General features: G+C 47.4%; 1 protein-coding gene across 1 annotated transcript in view; it reads left to right on the plus strand.

Moving 5' to 3' along the window:
- The window catches only part of PSMD3 (proteasome 26S subunit, non-ATPase 3), an 816,031-nt gene that overhangs the window by 666,970 nt on the left and 121,755 nt on the right, over positions 1–27,306 (plus strand). Inside the window, exons 10-11 of the mRNA XM_044055035.1 lie at positions 3,411–3,566; positions 3,791–3,841. Of these exons, the coding sequence (XP_043910970.1) occupies positions 3,411–3,566; positions 3,791–3,841 (207 nt within the window). The remainder of the gene's footprint in view (positions 1–3,410; positions 3,567–3,790; positions 3,842–27,306) is intronic.

Below are 27,306 nucleotides of genomic sequence, written 5' to 3' on the forward strand. Positions count from 1 at the left end.
AAGACGAAGACAAGTCAAGACGGAATAAAGATAAGATAATTCTAAATAACAAATATAATGAATTATTATCTCATAGAACTGAATTAGCTTTGAAAAAGTTAACTATAGCGTCTTATTTGTGATCTCCTACACATTTAAGAAATATAACCAAAATAATTAAATTTAAAATGAGTAATGATAATAATAAAGAATTAAAAAAACCTTAATGAATAAATTAAACTCAGATATTGGTGATATATTAGAAAATTTAAATCAGCCAGAAATGAATAATAGAGTGAAATTTATTATCAAATATTGATCCTTCTTTAATTAAAAAGGTCTCTTCTTTAAAGAAAAATATTTTATTAAAACCCATTACTTTGCAAGAAATTATTCAAAAAAAGAAAAGTTATTAAATCTAGTAAATCTCCTGGAAATGATGAAATAATACCTGAATTATATAAATTATTTCTCCAAAAGATTATATTAATTTTACATAAATATTTTTAAAGTACAAGATGTAGAACAATTACCTCCTTCATGGAAATACTCTCTAATCACTCCAATTTTAAAAGAAGGTATAAATCCGCAAACATGCTCTTTTTATAGTCCTATTTCTCTACTTAACGTAGATTATAAATTATTTATGCCAATTATAGTTGATTTAAAGAGATTTTGCCAATTATAATAAGTTTAGATCAATCTGCATTTATTCACAAAAGGCACACTTCTGACAACATTGAAAGACTACTGTGATAGATGTGATGAATAATAGAAAAATTGAATCACTATTTGTTAGCTTGTGTATTGCAAAACAGACAATCCGGACCACCAGGCTGATAAAATAAACAGTAGCTTTCAGGTTTAAAAAACCCTTCTTCAGACAACATACAAAAGTTATGAACATCTTTTAAAATACATAACAACCAATCAAAGACTCAGTAAAAAGCCCTCCTCTTTTTTAAAAAAGCCTTGAAAGGAATAACACCATTCAGGCCAGGTACTCTATCAGCACCCAGATTAATTATGCATCTAGTTTCACTGCATTCTGTTATATTTCTCAAATCACCCCCCCCCCCCCGGTTGAATGAATAACCTGCAAAACCATAAAAGAAAATACATGTCCAGGGTACAGCTTTACATGCTGATACAGGGCATTATGTATATTGGCAGTACGTATAGCTGACATATGTTGTAACACCCTGTCTTTCAATCTACAGTTCGTTTTACTGACATAAAATGAACAACATTGCATACAGTTAGCCAAGTATATAATATTGCTGGTCAAACAGTCAGTATATTGTTTTAATGAATAGCTCTTTCCAGACAGTGGATAGATGAATATGTTGTTGTGTCTAATATATTGACAAGCTTTGCAGTGTCTACAGGGGAATGTCCCTTGTCGCCCCATGACAGGTTTCCTAACCCCCTGTTGGTCTGTACAGAGCAAATCCTTCAAATTCTTACTATATTTGAAACAAAATGTGGGTTCCTGAGTTATTAATGCCTGCACTCTATCTTCAGTTAAGATTTTCCAGTTTTGGCGGATAATGTCACATATGCCCCCCACATTGTTAGTATAGTTCAAAGTAACTTGAAGGAGCTGCCTGCATGTATCAGTCTCCCTGGCATGCACCTGTACATTTCCAGAAAACCAGGGTTTTGCTTTGTTCAACCTCTCTTCTTGTATTAAATGCTCACTGTATTATGTTCTGATTATATCCCCATGCTTTTAAATTCACCATCAATTCTGCAGAATTCTCTCTATATGTCTCATCGTTAGTACATAACCTAGATGTTTGAAAAAATTGTCCCTGAGCAATGTTATGTGTATCTGGGGTGCATACTATCGTAGGCTAGGAGAGTATTCCTCCAGCATTCCTTCCTATATAACACAGTCTCAATCCGTTGCTCTGTGTTTTTCATCACTCGGACATCTAAGAAATCTATGGTTGTATTTGAGAGTGAAATACTAAACGTCAAAAAATCAGTGGCGCTTTCCAGGTAGGTAACAAACTCATAAAGCTGTTCTGTGTCCGTGTCCAAAGCAGGAAGACATCGTCCACAAAACGGACATAGTAACTCAGGTACCCTTTCCATAAATGGTTTGACTTAAATATTGCTTCATCCTCCCAATATGCCAACACTGTGTTGACATATGAGTTTGCGCAGGGGGTGCCCATGGCCACTCCATGCTCTGACAATAGAAGCAATTATGATACATAAAAATGTTGTTGCATCAAGACTGTAATGCTGCATGTTATTTCAACCATGATTCTTTTTTTTTTTTTTTTTTAACTTCTTACCAACCTGCATCTGTACAACAGAATTAACATAGCATCCATATGCTGTATCAGTTTTACTGGCCCCTGTTTCTTCACACTGTATGGCTGAATGAATACAGCACTAAATCACACAAAGACATGCATTGTGCAACAGTCAAGGTATAACATAGTACTGAGACATCCACACGCAAAAAACTGCACCAAATGATCATGTAAAATAAGTTCCTGTTGCCTGCATTAGGCTGATATTTCTCATTATTAGATATCAAAGATTAGCACTTATGAAAGCACCAGGACCTTTACATACTGTCTGCTGCATTATTTTTGCAGTAAAAAGTAAAAAGAATAAATTTGCCTAGACGTGGCTGTTACATCTCATTATCAAACAAGTATCATAACAAGGTTATATGTTTCTGCCCCATGATCATCGTTTTAAAGTCCAGGAAGTGTCAGGACAAACCTTTGGGGGGGAGCATGCTTTATGAGGATTGGAAGTGGTGTCTCACAGCAAGACTGTAATAGCAATCTGATGCACTGAAACACATTGCCCTTAATAGCTGTTATGCAGGATGTCTTCAGCAGATGTTCTCTGGCGTTTGTGTTACTTCAGCACAATGCTGTGTCTACAAAGGTATCTGTCAAGTCTTGATTATTATACCCCCTTCTGCTCATCACTCTTGATTTTAAAAAGGTGATCATGGGGAAGCAATATACAAGTGACGTTCTTTTTCCCAAACCACCTCCTACCCTTCATTCCCTAATGCAACACTACCAGATTTTCTACAAATCACCATTCTTGTGTGTTTCTGTACAGCAATTTATAAATAAAAGGGTGACATTGTCTAGTATAGCTAGGGTAAGATTTATGGTACCTTCTGATAAAAATTAAGGCATTGAGTATACATTGAGTATATATTTTATAGACTTGTATTGAATTCAGTATGCATTTTATAGTCTTCTCCAAACAATAGTGGGATGTATTTTAAAAGTATTTATATAGTAGCATGCATAATTTGTGTCTATCTTTCATTGTTGTGTGACCATTTTTTCTAGCTGTGTCTCTTTAAAACTGTTACACCATTGTCAGTGCAACCATGGTTCTCTTTACAGAGTTGTTTGTTGATCTAGTCTGTTTCTGTGTTTCAGGCAATCCGTGATGGTGTGATAGAGGCTAGCATCAACCATGAAAAAGGATATGTCCAGTCAAAAGAAACTATTGATATTTATGCTACTCGTGAACCTCAATTAGCATTCCATCAACGAATTGCTTTTTGCCTTGATATTCACAATATGTCTGTCAAGGTAAGCAGTCCACAGTTTTCTTTGGTTATATGTATATGAAAGCTGTTCATTGACAGTAATCTTTCATATTTACATGTGTTTTATTAAGAACACAAAGCAAATTGTCTTTTGTTAGTTTTAAACTGGAATAGCTAAAAGTATTTATAGTGCATGTTCACTTACATGATATGCAAATAATTTAAACTAGAAATTTCAAGTTCTATACTGATTTTGTTTATTTTTAGGCCATGAGATTCCCTCCAAAATCATACAATAAAGATCTGGAATCTGCAGAAGTAAGTATGTCTTTCTTAAATAAAAATCACAGTTTAGATATATGAAATTAAAATGTTGACCCCATGTTGTTGTTTCTTGTATAGAAGATGTGAACAAAGGAAAGTTGGTTGATTTCACTTTGTATACTGTTTCAGAACCAAGAGCTAAACTAATAAAAAAAACAGTGCTGCTGCATATACCAGAGATTAACTTGGGCACCAAGCAGTCTGAAATTCTAGGTGACTGAAACAGGGAAGATAAACAGGGTTATGTCCATAAATGGAAGGCAGCCAGCAGACAGGAGCTTGTGTGAGCATTCCAGTGTTTGATGTTCTTATCATATGTGAAGTCCCCGAGGCAGGTTGTAGTCCTGTAGTTGCAATTCTCCGTGCTGAATTAGTGCAGTCCCAAGGTCAGGGTTTAATCTAATTGATTCATTTATGTCTGTTTAGCAGATTTCTTCCATCATAGCATACCTGAGTGTCTTTTTTCATTTAAAATGTTGGCAACTGATAAGAACAGACTTGCTGGTCCTGCAAAAAAAAAAAAAAAAAAAGTATAGTATCTCGTTTTTGACAGTTTAATGCTGGACTACTTTGGTACTTAAAGAAAATCTTAAAAAGTTAATTTGAAGTGCTCATGTTTTGCGTTAATGGCTTAAAAAGCTGCATTACACATAATGTGAGTAAACGCTGACTTCATTGTGACAGCATCATTTTGACAACCAAGTTATTTCAGCAAAGCTGCTTTACTGAGATCCATGAATAAGCATTTTCAAGTCATGTCATTATTCAGTGTAGTTATCAGTGAGGATCCTCCTGTCACAATCTGGAATTTTTATTTGAAAGATTCTATGTTAGGGGGATGCATGCATGTATGTGCCTCACATTTGCACACATTGTTAATCTCATCCTGATTTAAAGGACCACAGATGTCCTCTTGTACTACTGTTGCAGCATTTATAAGATGAGAATTTCTTACCAAGGGCGACCCAACATCCGGCCAGTATACCAAAGCCTTTTACTACTTGCAAGTATGCTGGGCGTCACACGTATGCTCCCAGCGTACATAGGGAATGAATGCGACTTCCACACCTACTGTCCTCAGAACTTCTCTGCCGCCAGTCCTGATACTATATCCAATTTTCAGTCTGCTCACCCAGGTTGTTTGCTGCTGTATTAAGCCATTTCAGATATGTGCCTCGTTGGGGGTTTCCTCCTTTTTTGCTACTGTGTTTGTGAGGCTTTTTCATTTCATCCAAGAAAGGCAAACGCCAATGTGGGAGACCGATTCCACATAAAGCTGGTCACGGCCAGTGCTTATTTTGCTTATGGCCTACTCATGACCATAAAACTATTTCCATTTGCCAGGCCTTTGTGCTTAAGACTTTGTGTAGCCATCTGGCCTCACTAGCTATTTATCTAGAAAACCAGCATCTGAAACACTTAGCGAAAGATGCTATGGAGGTTCAGTCTGGGTCTTCTGCTGAGGTAATTGTGAAGAGAAAGGCCAAACACCTTAGGTCTGGCTCTTGGGATGCACTTCCTACATCGGATGTCTCTCTCAAGGCTGATGAAGGCCCGGACATCTGTCTGGTACTTGGTTTGGATTCTTCAGCTGAAGGCACGACCTTGGAGGCTTTGCTGACATCCACTTTGGATGCTCAGGAGGGAACCAAGACTTGTGATTTCAGCAGGCCCTAGGAGGATCTCTCAAATACTAGTTAAGGAAGAAGTCTTGACTACAGTTGTGGAGTATAGGCCTGTGTCAGGCCATTCCAAGTTTCATAAGGAGGATGTGCACAATAAAAAGAGGCAAAAGACCAAGCATTACACCCGCCCCCCCAGAGATTCACAAGGTGAATGGCAGAGTTTTACCCAAGGCCTGTTTAATGCCGTTATGGCCCTTAAGCCTCCTTTTGGTATCTCTAATTCCACCCCACCTTGGACATCTTCACCACAAAAGAGAATTAGGGAACAGGATTATTCTGAGGAAGAAATTTTTTTCAGATGATAAATCCTTAGCCTACTCTACCCAGATTACTTCTCCTTTGGAGTATGCTGCTCCAGAAGAGGAGTCTAGTGGTACTGATTCTGCTATAAATGAGATTACTTTTGGGGAAGCTATTTCCAAATTGAGTGGGTTTTTCAAGTGGGATAGTTCCCAGTTTAGTCATGTGCAGAAGAGATACTACGACCTGTTGCAAATGGAGTCCCCTTCTGCTGTTCCTTCAGTTTTGCATGCTTTATTGGATGCTTTTGTTTAAACATCCCAAACTCCGGATTGTCAGCCCCCAGCCCCTAAGAAGCCAGACCGCTTTTACAAAGTGCCAGAGGATAGCAGATTTCTTTTTAGATGTCCATCTGCTTGATGTGCTGTAGTCTCTGTGGCTTCGGATAAACCTTCCAGATTACTGCCATCTACTTCATTTCTCCCTCTCATAAGGAAAGCAGGACTATAGAAAGGCTGGGGAAGAAGGTTTGTACTTCTGCCACCCTAGCTTTCCTTGCTATTAATTATCAGACTCGTGACAAGATCTACTTTGGCTTTTCTATCATCGGCCACTCAAGTTATTTCTGATCTTCCTGATTCAGAAGGTAAACTAATGCCTTGTCCTTATAAGGAGCTTCTCTGGTAGCAAGGCATTCAGTTACGTGTAGATATAATGCAGCAGAAGTATCTCAGGTTCTGTTTTGAGAAGATATTCCTGGTTAAGACGTCAACCATTGACAGATAACATTAAAGCTAATTTACTGGATGCCCCTCTGGGTAATAAAGCTTTGTTTGGTTCTGCTGCTGATGATTTTTTTTTTTTATGTCTTTGCAGGAGAAAGGTAATGAGCTACAGGATTTATTTTTGTCTCACCTGTGCGTAAGTTTCACAGAAATTATCTCTCCAAGACTGTTTTTGTGCAGAAACAGGTTCACATTCCTCCATCTAAGGCTAAAAAGGGTGGCAAGAGGCCTCCTCCACCTAAGACTTCTCAGTCTGCTTCTGCCTAGAAGCAGCCTTTTCCTGACAAGACAGGTAGTCTGTGACTACCACTCTCACCACAGCCTTATTCCTGTTTCCCTTCATCGTTCTCTGTCTCTTCTAGTTTGAGGAAACATTACTCAGGACACACTGGTTCTTTCCATTATTCAGAACTGTTATTTTGTGATCTGGAAATCTCTTCCTCCCTTTATGGGCATTCTACAGCCTCCTCTGGAACAGCTGCATTTGTTTCCAGAGGTTCTTCGAGACTTGTTGAATCAGGGAACAATTCAGGAGGTTCCACCCACCCACAAAGGAAGAGTATTTTATTCCAGAATGTTTCTAGTGCCCAGAAAGGATGGTCACTGGAGACCAATTTTGGATCTCACACACCAACACCTTCTCAAAGGTTCCTTCTTTCTGTATGCTGTCCCTTTAGACTTGTTTCTTCTCATTCTTCCTCAAGCTTTTATGGCTGTATAGCAAGGATGCCTAACTTTACATTCTTATCCATCCCGTTTGCAGGAAATGTTTACATTTCCCTGTTGCTTCCTTGCATTATCAGTTCTCTGCTTTACTCTTTGAACTTTACTGCCCCAGAGGTATTCATCAAATGCCTAGCACCTGTAATTGCTTTCTGCAGGCTTCAAGGCATCCAAGTTTTCCCTTACGTAGATGACCTTCTGATTGGGGCATCTTCACCAGAGATCTTGCTGCAGAACCTACACTTTACCATTTCCCTTCTGCAAAACCTAGGGTTCACCATAAATTTTACAAAATCAATCTTCACCCCCTTCTCAGGATCATGTTTTCCTGGGGTGAAGGATACAGACAGACCTTATGCTGGCATCTCTCCTTCCTCCAAAGACTCTGTCCCTCATTTCTTTCTTCCAAACTCTTCTCCCTGTAGCCTCTCACAGCCAGGGAGTTTCATAGACCTCTGGAACTCATGGCATCTACCATTTCAGTGTTACTGCTGGCCAAACTTCACATGGGGGAAGTAGAGTGGTTTCTGAAAACAGTTTGGGTGCAGCATGCACATCCCTTAGAGGCTTTGGATGTTCATCGTGTTTCACTGTTGCAGTTATTACACTTGGGTTTTCCTGCCGGCAGGCTACCCGCAGTCGGCCTGAATTCCAAAGTCCTGGTCCGGCGTCTGTTACTGTCTCCTCTTCCCTGACGTCAGTGCGCCAGGGGTATAAAAGATGCAGTCGACGCCATTTTCTTCAGTCTTTCTTGCCGCGTGGTGCCCGAAGCAAAAGCAGTTCGCAAGTGCCGGTCGGCCGACTCCTGAGATTTTCAAAATCGAATTTCAGATCCGAAGTCTTCAATAAAGGTAAGTAGCCTGTTGGGGAAACTTTTTTCTTGCTCCAATCCGATGTCAGAAAAAGTTAACAATTGTATTTCTTGTGGGAAGCAAATACCTCATAGGGATTTCCACTCTTACTGTATTCCTTGCCTAGGCCCTGACCACGATGTTGCTAGTTGTCGGTTTTGTGCTAGATTTAACCAACGCACTATTAAGCGTCGGTACGATTTTGCTTTTCATTATTTTGGCAGAAGGTTTAACTACACAATGCCGTCGGAACAACCGACGACTGGAATTCATAAAAAACGCAAGGCTAAAGACAAGGACAAGCATCCGAGGTCCAAAACCGACGAAGCCTCTTCTAGGCCTGTCGCCGGTGCTCAGTGAGGCGCTTTCGCAGCCCCTGACTCCTGCTACCTCAGAGCCACAGGCCGCCTCCGACTCCCACGTGGAGACAGCTAGGCCTCTGGATACTCAAGGTATTGGCCCTTCGGAAATTAATCCCTCAGATGGGTCCAGAGCCGCTGAGTAGGCATCGGCTTCTGAGGGTGTCTTCAGACCTACGCAACTTTATATAAAGCCTACTTCAGCATCCAAGATAAAGTCTAAAACAGTTTTAAAGACAAGGAAACCAGTACAGCATTCTTCAGGACAGGCTTCTATGCCTAAGAAACAGATGCTCAAAATGGCCGAAGACCTAATTACTTTGATCAGGGGTTCCCATCCCCCTCCTGATAAGAGGCCTAGGCAAGACACTGAATATGATTCCTCTGATCAGGTTTCCATTTCCTCTGATTCCTCTTTTGATCAGGGATATTCTGTTCCTCCCTATGAGGATTCTGATGCTGAAGATTCTATTCCTTCAGCTTCTCCTCCTGAGGACTATTCTTTTGGGGAACCCTGCATACCATGAGGGAGCATTTCCATTGGGAGAGCCAGGATTATTCCGATTCTAAGAAAAGACTTAGAGATTTTGTTTTACTTCCTCAGCACAGACCTCTTGCAATTCCCCCTGTTCTAGACATAGTAGATGCTGTTTTTTCAAAGTACGGCCTGTCTCCAGACTCTTTACCTCCTGCCCCTGTTAAGCCGGACAGGTACTACAGGGTCCCAGACTCCCATAAATTTCTTTAAAAAAAACCCTGCTGCTGACCCAGAAACTATCTCACAGGGTCCCAAAGGGGTCAAGGCTGCTTCTGCCAAAAACCTTGTTCCCTCAGACAGAGATTCTAGGGCTTTGGACAGATGGGGGAAAAAAGTTTACACTTCTGCTACCTTGGCTGCAAGGGCTTTAAATTGTCAGTTTCATATGCTCAAATATCAGCAATACTTAATGTCTTTGTTAAAATAAAAAATGCTGACAAATTCAGAATGTTCTTCAAACAAAAATTTGCAGGATTTATTGCATGCAGCTGAACAAGTGGGAAAACAAACTTTGCAATGTGGCTATGATTCACTGGAGGCCTCGTGCAGGGCCGCTGTTACAGGTTCTGTTATTAGAAGGCATGCTTGATTAAAGGAACAGAGTCTGCCTGATCATGTTAAAGCAAAATTATTGGATGCTCCATTACAGCGTGATACTTTGTTTGGTGTTAAGGCAGAGGAGGTGTTAAAGAAAATGGAGGATAAGGCAAAATCTATGCAGACAGTAAAGGATTTCTTACAGGTACAGCCACCCAGATTTAGCAAGAACTGGCCCTCTAAGAATTGGTCCTTTCCAGTGTCAGACAGACCACAAAGAGGCGGATTCAGATGCCCTAGAGGCAGGCAACAACCCCAGGGCTCATACAGGCCCAAACAATGGGGTGCTTCTACCTCAAAAAGCAGAGAAGACAAATTGCAGCCTTATAGAAAACGGTCCCAGTGACTTCCCTATACCAAGCACTTATTTTTTGGCAGCACCCTTAGGGGGAAAGCTAGCAATCTGAAGTAGGAGATTCATTTGTCTGCAACCTGTGGGTTATGGATCCGATATCGGATCCGAACCGGCATGGTTTACCAGCTATGGATCCGAGCTCTCAGCTCCTCCCCTCACCCATAATGCCCTGCTCTCCCTACATGACCCCAGATCTAGTTTGCCGCGCTGGTGACCAGATTAGTGTTCCTGAGCTCTTCAGCTAAGTGAATTTTTCAAGTGTTTAGACAGTTAAAATTTAATTTTTTGTGTGAAAGTTGAGTGAAAGTCTAGGATTCCCTTTTACATAGTTATACTTATTTAGTGTTTTAATATTATTTTTACTTAATTTCCCTCCCCTCGCTGGTAGCGTAGTGTGTGTTTAGTTGCTTTTACTTTCTACCTTTAGTTTAAGTAACTTTTAGTTCTTTGGGATGTCTGAACAACCCAAAGCTGTGTTCTCTAAGTGCTCCGAGTGTGGCCATAAGCTTTCCCCTGCTGATGGCCACACTCGTCAGATGCCTTGGGGTTGAACACCTCACTTCTGGATGTTCCATTTGTGCAGGGTTCAACCCCAGGGCATTGAAGGAGCGGAGGTCCAAGCTTGTCTTGGCGGGACTTTTGCCCCCGGACTCGGCTCCGGCCTCCGCTCCTTCGGGGGGAACCGTTTCGATGGTTGCCTCCTCTCAGGCTCCCCCTCCTCCTTTTGGGACTCAACCTCCCTGTAGTGGTTCGGAGGCGAGGGAAGCTAGAAAGAAGGACCGGAGGGAGAAGCACCATAAGCGGCGGGCCGAGACCTCTGTTTCGGCCCCGCCTGCCAAGCGGGCTTCTCCTCCGGCCTCCTTGTCTGCTGGTTCTCCCCCTCCTCGGCTCCGGTCACCTGTGTGCTTTTCACCGGGACCTGAGGAGGAGGAGACCCGATCTCCGTCGAGGCTATCCAGGAGGCACTCAAGGCCTACCTCGGTAGCCTCGTCGAGATCGACCTGTAGCTTGTCAGATGCTGATCTGGACCGGATGATGAGAAGGTTCATCCAGGCCCAGATGCAGATGGGAGTGCTCTTGCCCCCCCCTCTGGGGGGGAGCTCGACCCCTTTCTTTAAACCAATTGCTCCTTCTCCGACCCGCTACCCGGGTTCGGAGCAGTTGGAGCCGAGCAGCCGGGCGGGGTGGGTCGGCGCCGAAGTACTGGTACCGGATCCGACCCTGCCCTCGAGTGCTTCGGATCCGACCTCTCGGAGCCTGGATCCGAGCTTCGGATCCGGGGGGATCACTGCTCCTTCGGCACCATCTGTGTCGGAGCGCACTGTCCCTTCGGATCCAAACGCTTCGGCGCCGGCTCAGATCCACTCCTCGGATCCGAGGGGGAGCCGATTGTCGGATCCATTGGTCGAGGTCGGCTCCCCTTCGGCTTTTGATGTAGTGGAGAGGGCCCTGTTGAGGGTCTCCGGACCCCCGGCACTTGCTTCGCCTCCGTCCCGCGCTCCATCTGCACTGGGTCAGGCTTCCACCATCCGGCCCTTGGGACAGCCCGCTCCTTTGCCCCAAGCTGTTCCCTTGGAACAGGTCACTGTTTGCGAGGAGTCCTCTGACAGCCCCCCAGAGGATGTTCCCCGCAAACATACGTGCAAAAGGAGGCACATTGACTCCCCCGAGTCTCTCACAGAAGACACGGACTTGGAGGAAGGGGAAGGCTCCCCAAGATCACCCCCTGAGGATGTCTCATTTGGAGACATCATGGAAATGCTCCGCATAAGGGGGGGTGGTCTGCCCCCAAGTCTTCCTCGGACGAGTCTGTGTTCTTGGAGGCATTTGAAGCGGGCCCGTCTACCTCTTGGGTGTCCCCTCCTGCCGACCCCCTGGTGGACCTCATTACCACCAGGGCATGGAAGGAACCGGACATCGTGGAGCCAATCCCAAAAAGGCCCGACCGTATTCTCAGTCCCCCGGCTGACCGTGCCCATTGGAGTAAGGGGCCTCCGGTAGATGCCATGTTGGCGGCTGCCACCAAGAGGGAACTTGCTCAGGAGAGTCCCTCAGTCCATCCCCCGAGCAAGGAGTCTCGGATGATGGACCACTTGGGGAAGTGGATGTTTAGTTCAGCGACCTTCTCAGTGAGGGCGCTGAACTACCTGGCACATGTGATTAGGATGCAGCGCGATCTTATAAAAGAATACGCTGCATCCCCCCCAGAGTCCATGTCGGAGGAGGACAAAGTGCTGCACTCCACCCGTATGGCCACTCTCAGGTCCGTCACTAATACCTCTATGCGGCTACTGTCCCATGCTATGGAAGGTGCCGCTAGAGCCGCAGGGGCAGGCCTAGTTACCAGACGTCAGGCCTGGCTCCGTCATTGCGATTTCTCGGAGCCCTTCAAGGCGTCATTTGCGAACGCCCCTTTTGATGGTTCTGCCCTCTTTGGCAAAACTGTTCTTGACACTTTGACCCAGAGCGAGAAGGACGGGAAGACGCTGTCTGCCGTCGGAATCCGCTTCTCTGTACCCCAGAGGCCCTATTCTAGGAACCAAAAGGGTCAGAAGAAGATGTGGTTCTGGAAGTCGCAGCAATCCCAGCCTGCTCCGGACAACCAGTCCTTCCGTGGCAGAGGAGGACAGGGAGGACGCCGCCCTAGGGGCAGAGGGGCTCCCAGGAACTTCGGGTCCAGAGAACCCTTCTCTGAACGGCCTGCGCAGCTGCCCTGAAGGGTTGCCCGGCTGCTCCACTCTGGAGGCAGTCGGGGGACATTTTTCGGAGGACCTAGCAGCATGGGAGTCCATAACATCAGACCGCTGGGTCCTCCAGATCATATCCAGAGGATATCGTATCCCTTTTCGTCACTTGCCAAAATTGAAGTCCCTCCCCGACGTTCCACCCGGTCAGTGGGAGGCTGCTTTGGCAGAAATTGGCCATCTGCTAAAGAAAAGAGCCATCCAGCCCGTCCCCCCAGACCAGATCGGATTAGGGTTCTACTCCAGGTTCTTTTTAGTGCCAAAAAAGACGGGGGATCTAAGACCAATTTTAGACCTTTCTCTCTTGAACCTGGCAGTTCCCAAGGAGAAATTCCGAATGGTTACATTGCAGTCTATTCTCCCCCTTCTGGGAGAAAACCACTGGATGTGCTCCATAGACCTCAAGGATGCGTACTACCACATACTAATGGACAGGCGCTCCAGGAGGTTTCTCCGCTTCCGGCTGGGAGCCAGTCACTACCAATTCCGGGTCCTTCCCTTTGGTCTCACCACAGCCCCCAGGGTGTTCACCAAAGTATTAGCAGTGGTAGCGGCCCACCTGAGGCTTCAGGGGGTACAGGTCTTTCCCTACCTGGACGACTGGCTTCTCACCGCCCCAACAAGGCATCTACTTCTCTTGGCGCGAGACTCCTTTCTCCATCTTGCTCCCTGCCTGGGCATCACGATAAACACAAAAAATCCAACCTAGCACCCACGCAGTTCATAGATTTTATAGGTGCCAGGTTAGACACGAGGAGATTGAGAGCCTTCCTCACTGCGGACAGAGTTCAAAACCTACAGCTCCAGGTGCGGGCCATTCTCCACTCAAGCTCAGTTCCGGCGGAGTTGGTCCTGAGGGCCCTGGGGTCCATGGCGGCAGCGATAGCGCTTCTTCCTCTCGCCAGGTTCAATATGCATATCCTTCAATGGACACTCCTGGTTCAGTGGTCGTATCTTGCTCTTCCTATGCATCATCCCATTGCGATCAGCAAGGCTTGCAGGCGGTCCCTCCTGTGGTGGCTACACTCTCCAGATCTCCATGGAGGCCGCCCCTTTTGTGCCTCTCCCCCTCTCGCCACGGTGACCACAGACGCCTCCCGCCTCGGGTGGGGGGCATTTTGCAGGCCGGACGGTCCAAGGCACGTGGGACGATTCAGAGACCTCACTGCATATCAATGTTCTAGAGATGAGAGCAGTGCTCTTAGCGTTGCTAGCACTTCAGGCCTTTCTTCCCTTGGGAACAATTGCGATTCAATCGGACAACATGTCTGTTGTCTGGTATATCAACAAACAGGGAGGAACCAGGTCTTACCCCCTTTGTCGAGAAGCCATGAGAGTGTGGGAATGGGCAATCTCCACCAACCGCTTTCTCATAGCAACGCATATTCCGGGTCGGTCCAACATCCTGGCGGACAAACTCAGTCGCACCATTCTCACCCCCTACGAGTGGTCTCTCAATACTCAGGTAGCGGAACGCATCTTCACACAGTGGGGAACTCCTTGTTGCGATCTTTTTGCGTCTCCCTCAAACACCAAGTGCGACAGTTTTTTCGCTCTGATACCTCCTCCTGGAGGTGCCCCAAGAGACGCTCTGGTGCATGCTTGGCCACCCGGTCTTCTTTATGCTTATCCCCCCTTGCCTCTGATGCTCCAAGTTCTTCAGAAAGCCTCTCGGTTGGGGTGCAGAATGATTCTCATTGCTCCATTTTGGCCTCGATAGATCTGGTTCCCCTTCCTAAGGTCTCACTCAGTGAATCCTCCTTGGATTCTAGATCCCATTCCGGATCTGATATCTCATCCATCCTACTTATCTCCTCCGAACCTGGACAACCTGAAGCTGACCGCTTGGCTGCTCCAGTTCCACTCCTGATCAGGACTCCCAGTATTTCGTCCCCTGTTAAGGCCATCCTGGTGGCAGCTCATAAGCCATCCACTAGGAAAGTCTACCGCAGTAAGTGGAAACGGTTCTCCTTGTGGGCGGAGCGGCAAGGCCTAAACCCCTTCACAGTTCCTCTCCCTTTGGTGCTTGACTTCTTAACCACTCTTTTTAATGATGGTGCCAGCAGTTCCACGGTCAAAGTACAACTTGCGGCAATTTCTCATTATCACATTGGTCATGACTCCAGTCCACTGATGTCTGCCAAATTGTGTAAGATTTTCCTTAAAGGTACTTTCCTTCTCAGGCCCCCTATAAAGCAAGCGGTTCCTCCTTGGGACCTTTCTTTAGTTCTCCAGGCCTTGACCGCCCCCCCCCCCTTCGAACCGGCGGCTATGGTAGATCTGAAATTCTTATCTTTCAAGACCGCCTTCTTAGTAGCCATTACTTCGGCCAAGAGAGTCTCAGAGCTTCAAGCATTATCAGCTAAACCTCCTTACTTGGTCTTTCATCCGGACCGTGTGTTTACCTCAGGACCAACCCGTCCTTTCTTCCTAAGGTAGCTTCTGAAGCAAACATTAATCAATCCATTAACCTCCCTGTTTTCTTCCCTAAATATCAAAACAAGGGTGAATACAAGCTTCACTCCTTAGATGTTCACAGGCAACTTAGATTTTATCTAAACAGGACGGCTGGTCATAGGCAATCCGACCAGTTGTTCATTTCCTTTGCTAAATTTAATTTGGGCAAGCCGATTTCTAAAGTCTCATTATCTCGCTGGATTTCACAATGTATCTTACTGGCTTATCAAGCTTCGGGAAGGCCCGCACCTGAGGGTGTACATGCCCATTCAACCCGGTCAGTCTCTACCTCGGCAGCCTTTAAGGCTAGGATTCCTCTAAATGATATTTGTGCAGCAGCCGCTTGGGCTTCATCTCATACCTTTATTTCCCACTACAAGTTGGATCTTACATCTAGGGGTAGAGCATCCTTTGGCTCCGCGGTGCTCTGGAATATCCTTCCATGATGGCCGCCCAAGACTCAGGTAGCTGGGGACTCTGTCCCACAGGTTGCAGACAAATGAATCTCCTACTTCAGATTTAGAAGTTATGTACTCACCATAACGTTCCATCTGAGTAGGTGTATTCATTTGTCTGCAACCATCCCGCCCTCCTATCCCCCTGGCCTTTTCAGTTTCCTGCATATGATGTGTTACCCTTTTCAGGGTGTTCATGCTGTTGGCAAACTCGATCTGAGGTCATGTAGGGAGAGCAGGGCATTATGGGTGAGGGGAGGAGCTGAGAGCTCGGATCCATAGCTGGTAAACCATGCCGGTTCGGATCCGATATCGGATCCATAACCCACAGGTTGCAGACAAATGAATACACCTACTCAGATGGAACGTTATGGTGAGTACATAACTTCTAATTTTTTTTCACATAACAGGCACAAGATCACCCAGGACAAATGGGATTTAAATATAGTCTCCCAGGGTTACAGGTTCCACTTTCACACTCTTCCAAAGGCAAAAGGCATGCCAGACCTGCCATGTAATCAATGGCAAGAGGCACAAAAACAAGATCTGAAGTAGGAGATTCATTTGTCTGCAACCTGTGGGTTATGGATCCGATATCGGATCCGAACCGGCATGGTTTACCAGCTATGGATCCAAGCTCTCAGCTCCTCCCCTCACCCATAATGCCCTGCTCTACCCTCATGACCTCAGATCTCGTTTGCAGCATGGTGACCGCATTGTTTTTCAAGCTCTCCAGCTAAGTGCTAGTTTCAAGTATTTAAATTGTAAAATTTAAGATTTTTTTTGGTTATTTATGTGAAAGTGTAGGTTTCCCCTTTGGTATATTTACTTTTTTTAGTGTTTAATCTAAAAGTTATATCCCTCCCTCGCTGTTAGCACTGTGTGTGTGTTGGGCCTGTGAGTGATTTTGTGTTTCTTTAGTTACTTTTTAGTTATAGTAACTACTGTTGTAGATTGGGATGTCTGAGCAACCCAAGTCTATTTTTTCTAAATGCTCCGAGTGTGGCCATAAGCTTTCCCCAGCTGATGGCCACACTCGGTGTGTTAGATGCCTGGGGGTTGAACACCTCACATCTGGATGTTCCATTTGTGCAGGGTTCAACCCCAGGGCATTGAAGGAGCGGAGGTCCAAGCTTGTTTTGGCGGGCCTTTTACCGCCGGACTCTGCTCCGACCTCCGCTCCTTCGGGAGTAACCGTACCCACGGTTATTCCTTCTGCGGCTCCCCCTCCTCCTCCTGGGACTCAACCTCCCGTTTCTGGTTCGGAGGAGAGGGATGCTAAGAAAAGGACGGAGAGAAGCACCATAAGCGGCGGGCCGAGACCTCTGTTTCGGCCCCGCCAGCCAAGCGGGCTTCTCCCCCGGCTCCATTGTCGGCTCCATTGTCGGCTCGGTCTCCTCCTCCTCGGCTCCGGTCTCCAGTGTGTTTTCACGGGAACTGAGGAGGAGGAGACCCGATCTCCGTCGAGGCTATCGAGGAGGCACTCCAGGCCTACCTCGGTAGCCTCGTCGAGATCTACGTATAGCCTTTCGGATGCTGATCTGGACCGGATGATGAGAAGGTTCATCCAGGCCCAGATGCAGATGGGAGTGCTCTTGCCTCCCCCCCCTCTGGGGGGGGAGCTCAACACCCTTTTTCAAACCGATTGCTCCTTTTCCGACCCGCTACCCGGGTTCGGAGCAGTTGAGCCGAGCAGCCGAGCTGGGGGTAGGTCGGCGCCGATAGAACTTTGTACTTCGGATCCGACCCTGCCCTCGAGTGCATCGGATCCGACCTCTCTGAGCCTGGATCCGAGCCTCGGATCCGGGGGGATCAGTGCTCGCCGGCGCCGTCAGTGTCGGAGCGCACTGTCCCCGGATCAGAGCGCTTGGCCGGCTCCGATCCACCGGATCGAGGGGGAGCCGATTATCGGATCCTTTGGTCGAGGTCGGCTCCCTTTCGGCGTTTGATGTAGTGGAGAGGGCCCTGTTGAGGGTCTCCGGACCCCCGGCACTTGTTTCGGCTCCGTCCAGCGCTCCCTCTGCACTGGGTCAGGCTTCCACCATCCGGCCCTTGGGACAGCCCGCTTCTGTGCCCCAAGCTGCTCCCCTGGAACAGGTTGCTGCTTGCGAGGAGTCCTCTGACAGCCCCCCAGAGGATGTTCCTCGCAAGCATACGTGCAAAAGGAGGCACATTGACTCCCCCGAGTCTCTCACGGAAGACACGGACTTGGAGGAAGGGGAAGGCTCCCCATGGTCACCCCCCGAGGATGTCTCATTTGGGGACATCATGGAAATGCTCCGTATAAGGGGGGGGTGGTCTGCCCCCAAGTCTTCCTCGGACGAGTCCGTGTTCTTGGAGGCATTTGAAGCGGGCCCGTCTACCTCTTGGGTGTCCCCTCCTGCCGAACCCCTGGTGGACCTCATTACCACCAGGGCGTGGAAGGAACCGGACACCGTGGAGCCAATCCCTAAGAGGCCCGATAGGATCCTCAGCCCACCGTCCGACCGTGCCCATTGGAGTAAGGGGCCTCCGGTAGATGCCATGTTGACGGCGGCGGCCACCAAGAGGGAACTTGCTCAGGAGAGTCCCTCAGTCCATCCCCCGAGCAAGGAGTCTCGGATGATGGACCGCTTGGGGAAGCGGATGTTTAGTTCAGCGACCTTCTCGGTAAGGGCGCTGAACTACCTGGCACGTCATTAGGATGCAGCGAGATCTCATTAAAGAATACGCTGCATCTCCCCCAGAGTCCATGTCGGAGGAGGACAAAATGCTGCACTCAACCCGTATGGCCACTCTTAGATCAGTTACTAATACCTCTATGCGGCTACTCTCCCATGCTACGGAAGGCGCCGCTAGAGCCGCAGGGGCAGGCCTAGTCACTAGGCGTCAGGCCTGGCTCTGTCCTGCGATTTTTCTGAGCCCTTCAAAGCGTCATTTGCGAACGCCTTTGATGGTTCTGCCTCTTTGGCAAAACCATTCGCGACACTTTGACCCAGAGCGAGAAGGACGGAAGACGCTGTCTGCCGTCGAATCCGCTTCTCTGCACCCCAGAGGCCCTACTCTAGGAACCAAAAGGGTCAGAAGAAGATGTGGTTCGAAGTCGCAGCAATCCCAGCCTGCTCGACAACCAGTCCTTCCGTGGCAGAGGAGGACAGGGAGGACGCCGCCCTAGAGGCAGAGGGGCTCCCAGGAACTTCGGGTCCAGAGAACCTTTCTCTGAACGGCCCGCGCAGCAACCCTGAGGGTTGCCCGGCTGCTCCACTCTGGAGGCAGTCGGGGACGTTCGGGGCACCTAGCGGCATGGGAGTCCATAACATCAGACCGCTGGGTTCTCCAAATCATATCCAGAGGATACCGCATCCCTTTTCGTCACTTACCAAAGTTGAAGTCCCTCCCAGACGTTCCACCCGGTCAACGGGAGGCCGCTTTGACAGAAATTGGCCATCTGCTAAAGAAAAGAGCCATCCAGCCTGTCCCCCCAGACCAGATCGGATCAGGGTTCTACTCCAGGTTCTTTTTAGTGCCAAAAAAGACAGGGGAACTAAGACCAATTCTAGACCTTTCTCTCTTGAACCTGGCAGTCCCCAAGGAAAAATTCCGAATGGTCACTCTGCAATCTATTCTCCCCCTTCTGGGAGAAAATCACTGGATGTGTTCTATAGACCTCAAAGATGCGTACTACCACATCCTGATGGACAGGTGCTCCAGGAGGTTCCTCCGCTTCCGGCTGGGAGCCAGTCACTACCAGTTCCGGGTCCTTCCCTTTGGTCTCACCACAGCCCCCAGAGTGTTCACCAAAGTATTAGCAGTGGTAGCGGCCCACCTGAGGCTTCAGGGGGTATAGGTCTTTCCCTACCTGGTTGACTGGCTTCTTACCGCCCCAACAAGGCATCTACTACTATTGGCACGAGACTCCTTTCTCCATCTTGCTCCCTTTCTGGGCATTACAATAAATACAAAGAAGTCCAACCTGGCGCCCACACAGCTCTTAGATTTTATAGGGGCCAGGTTAGACACAAGGAGTTTAAAAGCCTTCCTCACTGCGGACAGAGTTCAAAATCTGCAGCTCCAGGTGCGGGCCATTCTCCACTCAAGTTCTGTTCCGGCGGAGTTGGTCCTGAGGGCTCTAGGGTCCATGGCGTCTGCTATAGCACTTCTTCCTCTTGCCAGGCTCAATATGCACATCCTCCAGTGGACTCTCTTAGTACAATGGTCATACCTTGCTCTCCCTATGCATCATCCCATTGCGATCAGCAAGGCTTGCAAGCGGTCCCTCCTGTGGTGGATTCACTCCCCAGATCTCCACGAAGGCCGCCCATTTTGTGCTTCTCCCCCTCTTGCCACGGTGACCACGGACGCCTCCCGCCTCGGGTGGGTGGGGCATTTTGCGGGCCGGACCGTCCAAGGCACGTGGAACGATTCAGAGACCTTACTGCATATCAACGTTCTAGAGATGAGAGCAGTGCTCTTAGCGTTGCTAGCACTTCAGGACTTTCTTCCCTTGGGAACAATTGCGATTCAATCGGACAACATGTCTGTTGTCTGGTACATCAACAAGCAAGGGGGAACAAGGTCTTACCCCGTTTGTCGAGAAGCCATGAGAGTTTGGGAATGGGCAATCTCCACCAACCGCTTTCTAATAGCAACGCACATTCCGGGTCGGTCCAACATCCTGGCGGACAAGCTCAGTCGCACTATTCTGACCCCTTACGAGTGGTCTCTCAATTTTCAAGTAGCGGAACGCATATTCGCACGGTGGGGAACTCCTTCATGCGATCTTTTTGCCTCTCCCTCAAACACCAAGTGTGACAGTTTTTTCGCTCTGATACCCCCTCCAGGAGGTTCTCCAAGAGACCTCTGGTGCATGCTTGGCCACCCGGTCTTCTGTACGCTTATCCACCCTTGCCTCTGATGCTCCAAGTTCTTCAGAAAGCCTCTCGGGCGGGTTGCAGAATGAATCTCATTGCTCCGTTTTGGCCTCGACAGATCTGGTTCCCCTTTCTAAGGTCTCACTCGGTGAATCCTCCTTGGATTCTAGATCCCATTCCGGATCTGATATCCCACCCATCCTGCATATCTCCTCCGAACCTGGACAACCTGAAGCTGACCGCTTGGCTGCTCCAGTTCCACTCTTGATCAGGACTCCCGGTATTTCGTCACCTGTTAAGGCTATCCTGGTGGCAGCTCATAAACCGTCCACTAGGAAAGTCTACCGCAGCAAGTGGAAGCGGTTTTCTTTGTGGGCGGAGCGGCAAGGCCTGAATCCCTTCACGGTTCCTCTCCCTTTAGTGCTTGACTTTCTAACCACTCTTTTTAACGATGGTGCCAGCAGTTCCACAGTCAAAGTACAACTGGCGGCAATTTCTCATTATCACATTGGTCATGACTCTAGTCCACTCATGTCAGCCAAGTTGTGTAAAATTTTCCTTAAAGGTACTTTCCTTCTCAGGCCCCCTGTGAAACAAGCGGTTCCTCCTTGGGACCTCTCCTTAGTTCTCCAGGCCTTGACCACCCCCCCTTCGAACCAGCGGCTACGGTGGATCTCAAATTCTTGTCTTTCAAGACAGCCTTTTTAGTAGCCATTACATCGGCCAAGAGAGTTTCAGAGCTCCAAGCATTATCAGCTAAACCTCCTTACTTGGTATTTCATCCGGACCGTGTTTACCTCAGGACCAACCCGTCATTTCTTCCTAAAGTAGCTTCTGAAGCGAACATTAATCAATCCATTAACCTCCCTGTTTTCTTTCCTAAATATGAAAATAAAGGTGAATACAAGCTTCACTCCTTAGATGTTCACAGGCAACTTAGATTTTATCTAAACAGAACGGCTGGTCATAGGCAATCCGACCAGTTGTTTATTTCCTTTGCTAAATTTAATTTGGGCAAGCCAATTTCTAAGGTTTCTCTGTCTCGCTGGATTTCACAGTGTATCTTATTGGCTTATCAAGCTTCAGGAAGGCCCGCACCGGAGGGTGTACACGCCCATTCAACCCGGTCAGTATCTACCTCGGCAGCCTTTAAGGCTAGGATTCCTCTAGATGATATTTGTGCAGCAGCCACGTGGGCTTCATCTCATACTTTTATTTCCCACTATAAGTTGGATCTTGCATCTAGGGGTAGAGCATCATTTGGCTCCGCGGTGCTCCGGAATATCCTTCCATGATGGGCGCCCAAGATTCAGGTAGCTGGGGACTCTGTCCCACAGGTTGCAGACAAATGAATCTCCTACTTCAGATTTAGAAGTTATGTACTCACCATAACGTTCCAGCTGAGTAGGTGTATTCATTTGTCTGCAACCATCCCACCCTCCTATCCCCCTGGCCTTTCAGTTTCCTGCATATTATGTGTTACCCTTTTCAGGGTGTTCTTGCTTTTGGCAAACTCGATCTGAGGTCATGAGGGTAGAGCAGGGCATTATGGGTGAGGGGAGGAGCTGAGAGCTTGGATCCATAGCTGGTAAACCATGCCGGTTCGGATCCGATATCGGATCCATAACCCACAGGTTGCAGACAAATGAATACACCTACTCAGATGGAACGTTATGGTGAGTACATAACTTCTAATTTCATCTCTCATGGACATGGGGGCTATTCAGCCAGTGCCACCCCAAGAGCAGGGACAGGGATTTTACTCAAGACTTCTTAGTACCAAGAAAGGACAAAGCCTGGAGACCAATTCTGGACCTGTCTATTCTAAATACTTTTCTGGACGTCCCAAAATTCAAAATGTTGACTCTACAGCAGCTTCTGCCCATGCTGGACAAGAAGGCTTGGCTTGTAACTTTGGACCTCAAAGAGGCATACCTGCATGTACCAATCAGACAATCTTGCAGAAGATACCTCAGATTCATAGCTGGCTCACTGCACTACCAATTCTCTGCACTGCCCTTTGGCTTATCTACTGCTCCCAGGGTCTTCACAAAATGCCTGGCACCAGTAATTGCATTTTGCAGACAGAGGAATTCAAATATACCCCTTGGACGACTGCCTTATTCAAGCAAAGGACAAAGATATTCTACTACAGCATCTGGAGTTTGTAAAAAGATTACTTATTTGCCTAGGGTACACAGTAAACGAAAATAAATCAAAACTAGTACCCTCTCAAGAGATAATATTCCTGGGTGCAAGCTTAAATACAGTTGCCCAGATGGCTTATCTCATGCCAGACAAACAAAGGCATCTGACTTCTTACTTCAAAGACATGGCACCAAACACCCAGTCATCTGCAAGAAAAATTCTGCAGGCTCTGGGCTACATGGCATCCTGCATTCTACTAATTCCATATGCAGGACTGCATATGAGGAAACTACAATGGTATCTAAAAAGTGTTTCGACTCAACATTGCCACAGCCTGGAAACAGTAATTACTCTCATTCCCTGCCTGCAGCAGGAATTTCAGTGGTGGGCACAGGCCTGTCACCACAAGGGACAGCCATTCACTTTACCCACTGCCAGGCAAACACTAACAACAGATGCATCAGATTATGCCTGGGGGGCGCACATGGCAGGAAAATGTATTCAGGGCACATGGCCCACAAACCAAATGCATTTTCATATCAATCAAAAAGAGATGCTAGCTTTACAAAATGCCCTGACAGCCTTCAAGGACCTACAGAACAACTACTGTTAAAGACAGACAATACTTCAGTCATGTGGTACATAAACAAGCAAGGGGGCACACATTCCTACCCCCTCTGCAGGCAAGCCATGAATTTGTGGAACACAGCATTGACTTATCAAGTACATCTGCAAGCACAATTCCTGCCAGGAAAGACAAATACTTTGGCAGACGAACTAAGCAGAAACCTCATGGATCCTCACGAGTGGAAACTGGACCCACAAATCTTCAACATGATAACAGGGAAATGGGGATGCCTAGACATAGATCTATTCGCTTCCCCTCACAACTACCAGCTACTCAGATTCTGCACTCGGACTTATCACAAGCAAGCATGGAAAGTGGACGCCCTTTCATTCAGCTGGAAAGCCCTTACAGTATATGCCTTCCCTCCTCTGCCTCTCCTCTCCAAGGTACTCCTAAAGGTCAGACAAGAGAAGCCAAAAATTATACTGATTGCCCCAGACTGGCCACGCCAGCACTGGTACCCAATCCTGAAGAGCTTGTCTCAAGGCCCAGCCTGGACATTGCCTCTAATACCTCATGTCCTTCAAGAATGCAACTGCAGTCCTGACATATGGGTTGTCCTGCCTCAGGCAGCCCTTCGGTCGGCCAGATTCCAAAGTCTGGGTCCGGCGTCGGCTGATGTCGCCTCCTCCCCGGCGTCAGAGCGGCTGGAGTATAAAGGCATCCGCCGACGCCATCTTCTGTCTTTCTTGCCGCGCGGTGCCCAAAGCAGAAGCAGTTCGCAAGTGCCGGTCAGTCAGCTCCTGTGTTTTCAGTTACCGAAGTCATCTAAAAGCTAAGTAACCCGTTGGGGAACATTTTTTTCTTGCCTCAGCCGATGTCAGAAAAAATTGAAAAAGTTAATTGTTTGTCTTGTGGTAAACAAATGCCTCATAAGGACTTCCATTCTTACTGTCTCCCTTGCCTGGGCCCAGACCACGACGTCTCGGCCTGTGCTGCCTGTGCTTGCTTTAATAAGCGCACACTCGGGCGCCGGGCAGAATTTGCTGGACTTTTTTGGCGAATCTTTCGCTTATATCATGCCTTCGGAACAACCGACAGCTCAATCTACCAAAAAACGCAAAGACCGGGACCGACATCCTCGGCCCGCGTCTTCCACCGATACAACACCTAAGCCCTCCGCGAGTGCTTCGGTCCCTTCGGAAGCGATAATTCTACCGCGCCAGGCCGACGACACCACTTTAACGCGTTCTTCGGTCCCGGAGATTTCACCGGTGACGGTTGTGGATTTTCCTCCAGAAACCGAAGCTCTGGATTTACCCGACACCATTCCTGTGGACAAGGTTACCCCTGCATGTGGGGCAGCTAGGCCTCCGGTATCCATGTCCATCAAGGCCTTTGCACGTGCTAAGGCTGCCAGCCAGGCCAAGGCCCATCCTAAACCTACTGCTCAGGGCTCCTCTTCTGATAGGTCATGACTCTTGCTGCAGATGTAATCTCTCTTATCAGGGGTTCTCAGCCGCACCCAGACAGAGGTTCTCAGCCGCCTGCAGATAAAAGGCCTAGAACTGAGCAGACAGACACCCTCTCTTCAGTTGAAGCCTCTGGGGATTCAGGGCATTCAGATACCCAGGAAGAATCCTTTCAGGCCTATGAGGACTCGGATGCTGAGGATTCAATTCCCTCTGCCTCCCCTCCAGTGGATATTTCTTTTGGTGAAGTTCTACACTCCATGAGAGAATATTTTCAGTGGCAGGGTCAGGAATTTTCTGACTCCAGGAAAAGGCTACGTACCTTCCTTAAGCTACCCCAACACAGACCTTTAGCTATTCCTCCAGTGTTGGATGTCCTTGATGATGTATACTCAGACTCCAGTGCTTCGCCTGATTCTCTCCCTCCTGCTCCTGTCAAACCTGACAGATATTACAGGGTTCCTGAAACCCATAAGCATCTCTTTAAGGCCCACTCTGTGGATTTAGAGACTATTTCACAGGGCCCCAAGGCAGTGGCTTCTTCCTCGGCCAAAAACCCTCTGCCCGCTGACAGGGAAGCTAGGTCCCTAGAGAGATGATGCAAAAAAGTTTATACCTCTTCCACCCTTGCCATGAGGTCACTCAACTGCCTTTTTCATATGTTTCAGTACGAGGATTACTTAATGGATGATTTGCAGAAAAGTTAGCCTCTCCTGAGCCTATAGATAGAAAGGCATTGCAGGATTTGGTTCATAACACTCAGCAGGTTAGCAATCATTTTCTTCAGTGTGGTTATGATGCATTGGAAGCTTCATGTAGGGCAGCCATGACAGGGGCGTTATCGAGACATGCTTGGTTGAAAGAGCAGCCACTGCCAGACCATGTTAAAGTTAAGCTCCTGGATGCACCTCTGGAAAAACAGAAGCTTTTTGGTGCTAATGCACAGGATGTGTTGAAGTCTATTGAGGAAAAGGCAAAATCAGTACAGACTGTCAAGGATTTCCTCCAGGTTCAGCCTCCCAGATTCAGCAGGAATTGGCCTTCTAAGAATTGGTCCTTTCCAGACTCAGACAAGTTTCAAAGGGGAAAGAACAGGCGTGCTCGAGGTAGAGGGCAATACCGAGGCTCCTACAGGGGCCGCCAATGGCAACCACCAAATCAAAGAAGTGGCGCAGGGAGTTTACCTGCACCACAGGGACAATCACAATGACTTGACTATCACTCCGCCTACCAAGGCTCTAAGGGAAGCACCTCTAGGCGGAAAATTATCCTTATTCTCAAAGAACTGGCACATTTTAACCAAGGACAAATGGATTCTGGACATAATAGACAGAGGTTACAGGTTCCACTTCCACACCTTACCAACGAGACAAGGCATGCCAAACCTGCCACAAAATCAAAGGGCAGAGGCTCTCTTACAAGTTGCAAAGCTGTTACAAATAAAAGTTATAGAAAAGGTTCCTCCTCAGGAACAAGGCCAGGGATTCTACTCAAGACTGTTCCTTGTTCCAAGAAAGGAAAAGCAATGGAGGCCTATACTGGACTTGTCTGTTCTAAACACCTTTCTTATTGTGCCAAAATTCAAAATGCTGACGTTACAGCAACTCCTTCCCATGCTGGGCAAGGGGTCTTGGCTGGTTACTCTGGACCTGAAGGAGGCATACCTGCATGTCCCAGTCAGACACAGCTGCAGAAGATACCTCAGATTTCTTGCAGGAACAGAGCATTATCAATTCTCAGCATTGCCGTTTGGCTTATCTACTGCGCCCAGAGTATTCACAAAATGCCTGGCATCAGTAGTTGCACATTGCAGACTCCAGGGGATTCAAATATACCCTTACCTGGACGACTGCCTCATACAAGCAGACAGCAAACAAGTATCGATAAAAAACTTGGACTATGTCATTCAGCTGCTACAGGCTTTGGGATACACAGTCAACATTCAAAAATCAAGACTATTACCATCCCAAAAGATTATTTTTCTAGGAGCAAAACTGGACACAAATTCACAAATGGCTTTCCTCACAGAGGAGAAACAACAGCATTTACCAGATTATTTCAAAAGCCTAGCAAAACTTACCCAGCTGACCGCAAGGAAGATCCTGCAGGCCCTGGGTTTCATGGCATCTTGCATCTTTCTGATCCCTCTGGCAAGACTACACATGAGAAAGCTACAATGGTATCTAAAAAGCTTATGGTCTCAACACAGCCACAACCTAGAAGACGTAATACCACTCATTCCATGCCTGCAAAGGGAATTTTTGTGGTGGGCTCAAGCAAGCCATCTAAACCAAGGCATGCCCTTCAACACAGTTCAAGCAAGTCAAACCATTACAACAGACGCCTCAGATCATGGATGGGGGGGCGCACATGGAGGACAGATGCATTCAAGGTCAATGGACTCCCACGGAAATGCCTCTGCACATAAATCAAAAAGAGATGTTGGCAGTGATGCATGCAATAGAAGCTTTTGGAAAATCTCTTCAACAAGGCCATCTGCTAATAAGGACAGACAACACCACTGTCATGTGGTATATAAACAAACAAGGAGGCACTCGCTCGTATCCCCTCTGCAGACTAACAATGGCTCTTTGGGAAAAGGCCCTGAAACTGAACATCCATTTGCAATCCC

Source organism: Protopterus annectens, chromosome 13.part0 (assembly GCF_019279795.1).
Source record: "Protopterus annectens isolate FY-2018-M chromosome 13.part0, PAN1.0, whole genome shotgun sequence".
NCBI classification, from domain to species: Eukaryota; Metazoa; Chordata; order Ceratodontiformes; family Protopteridae; genus Protopterus; species Protopterus annectens.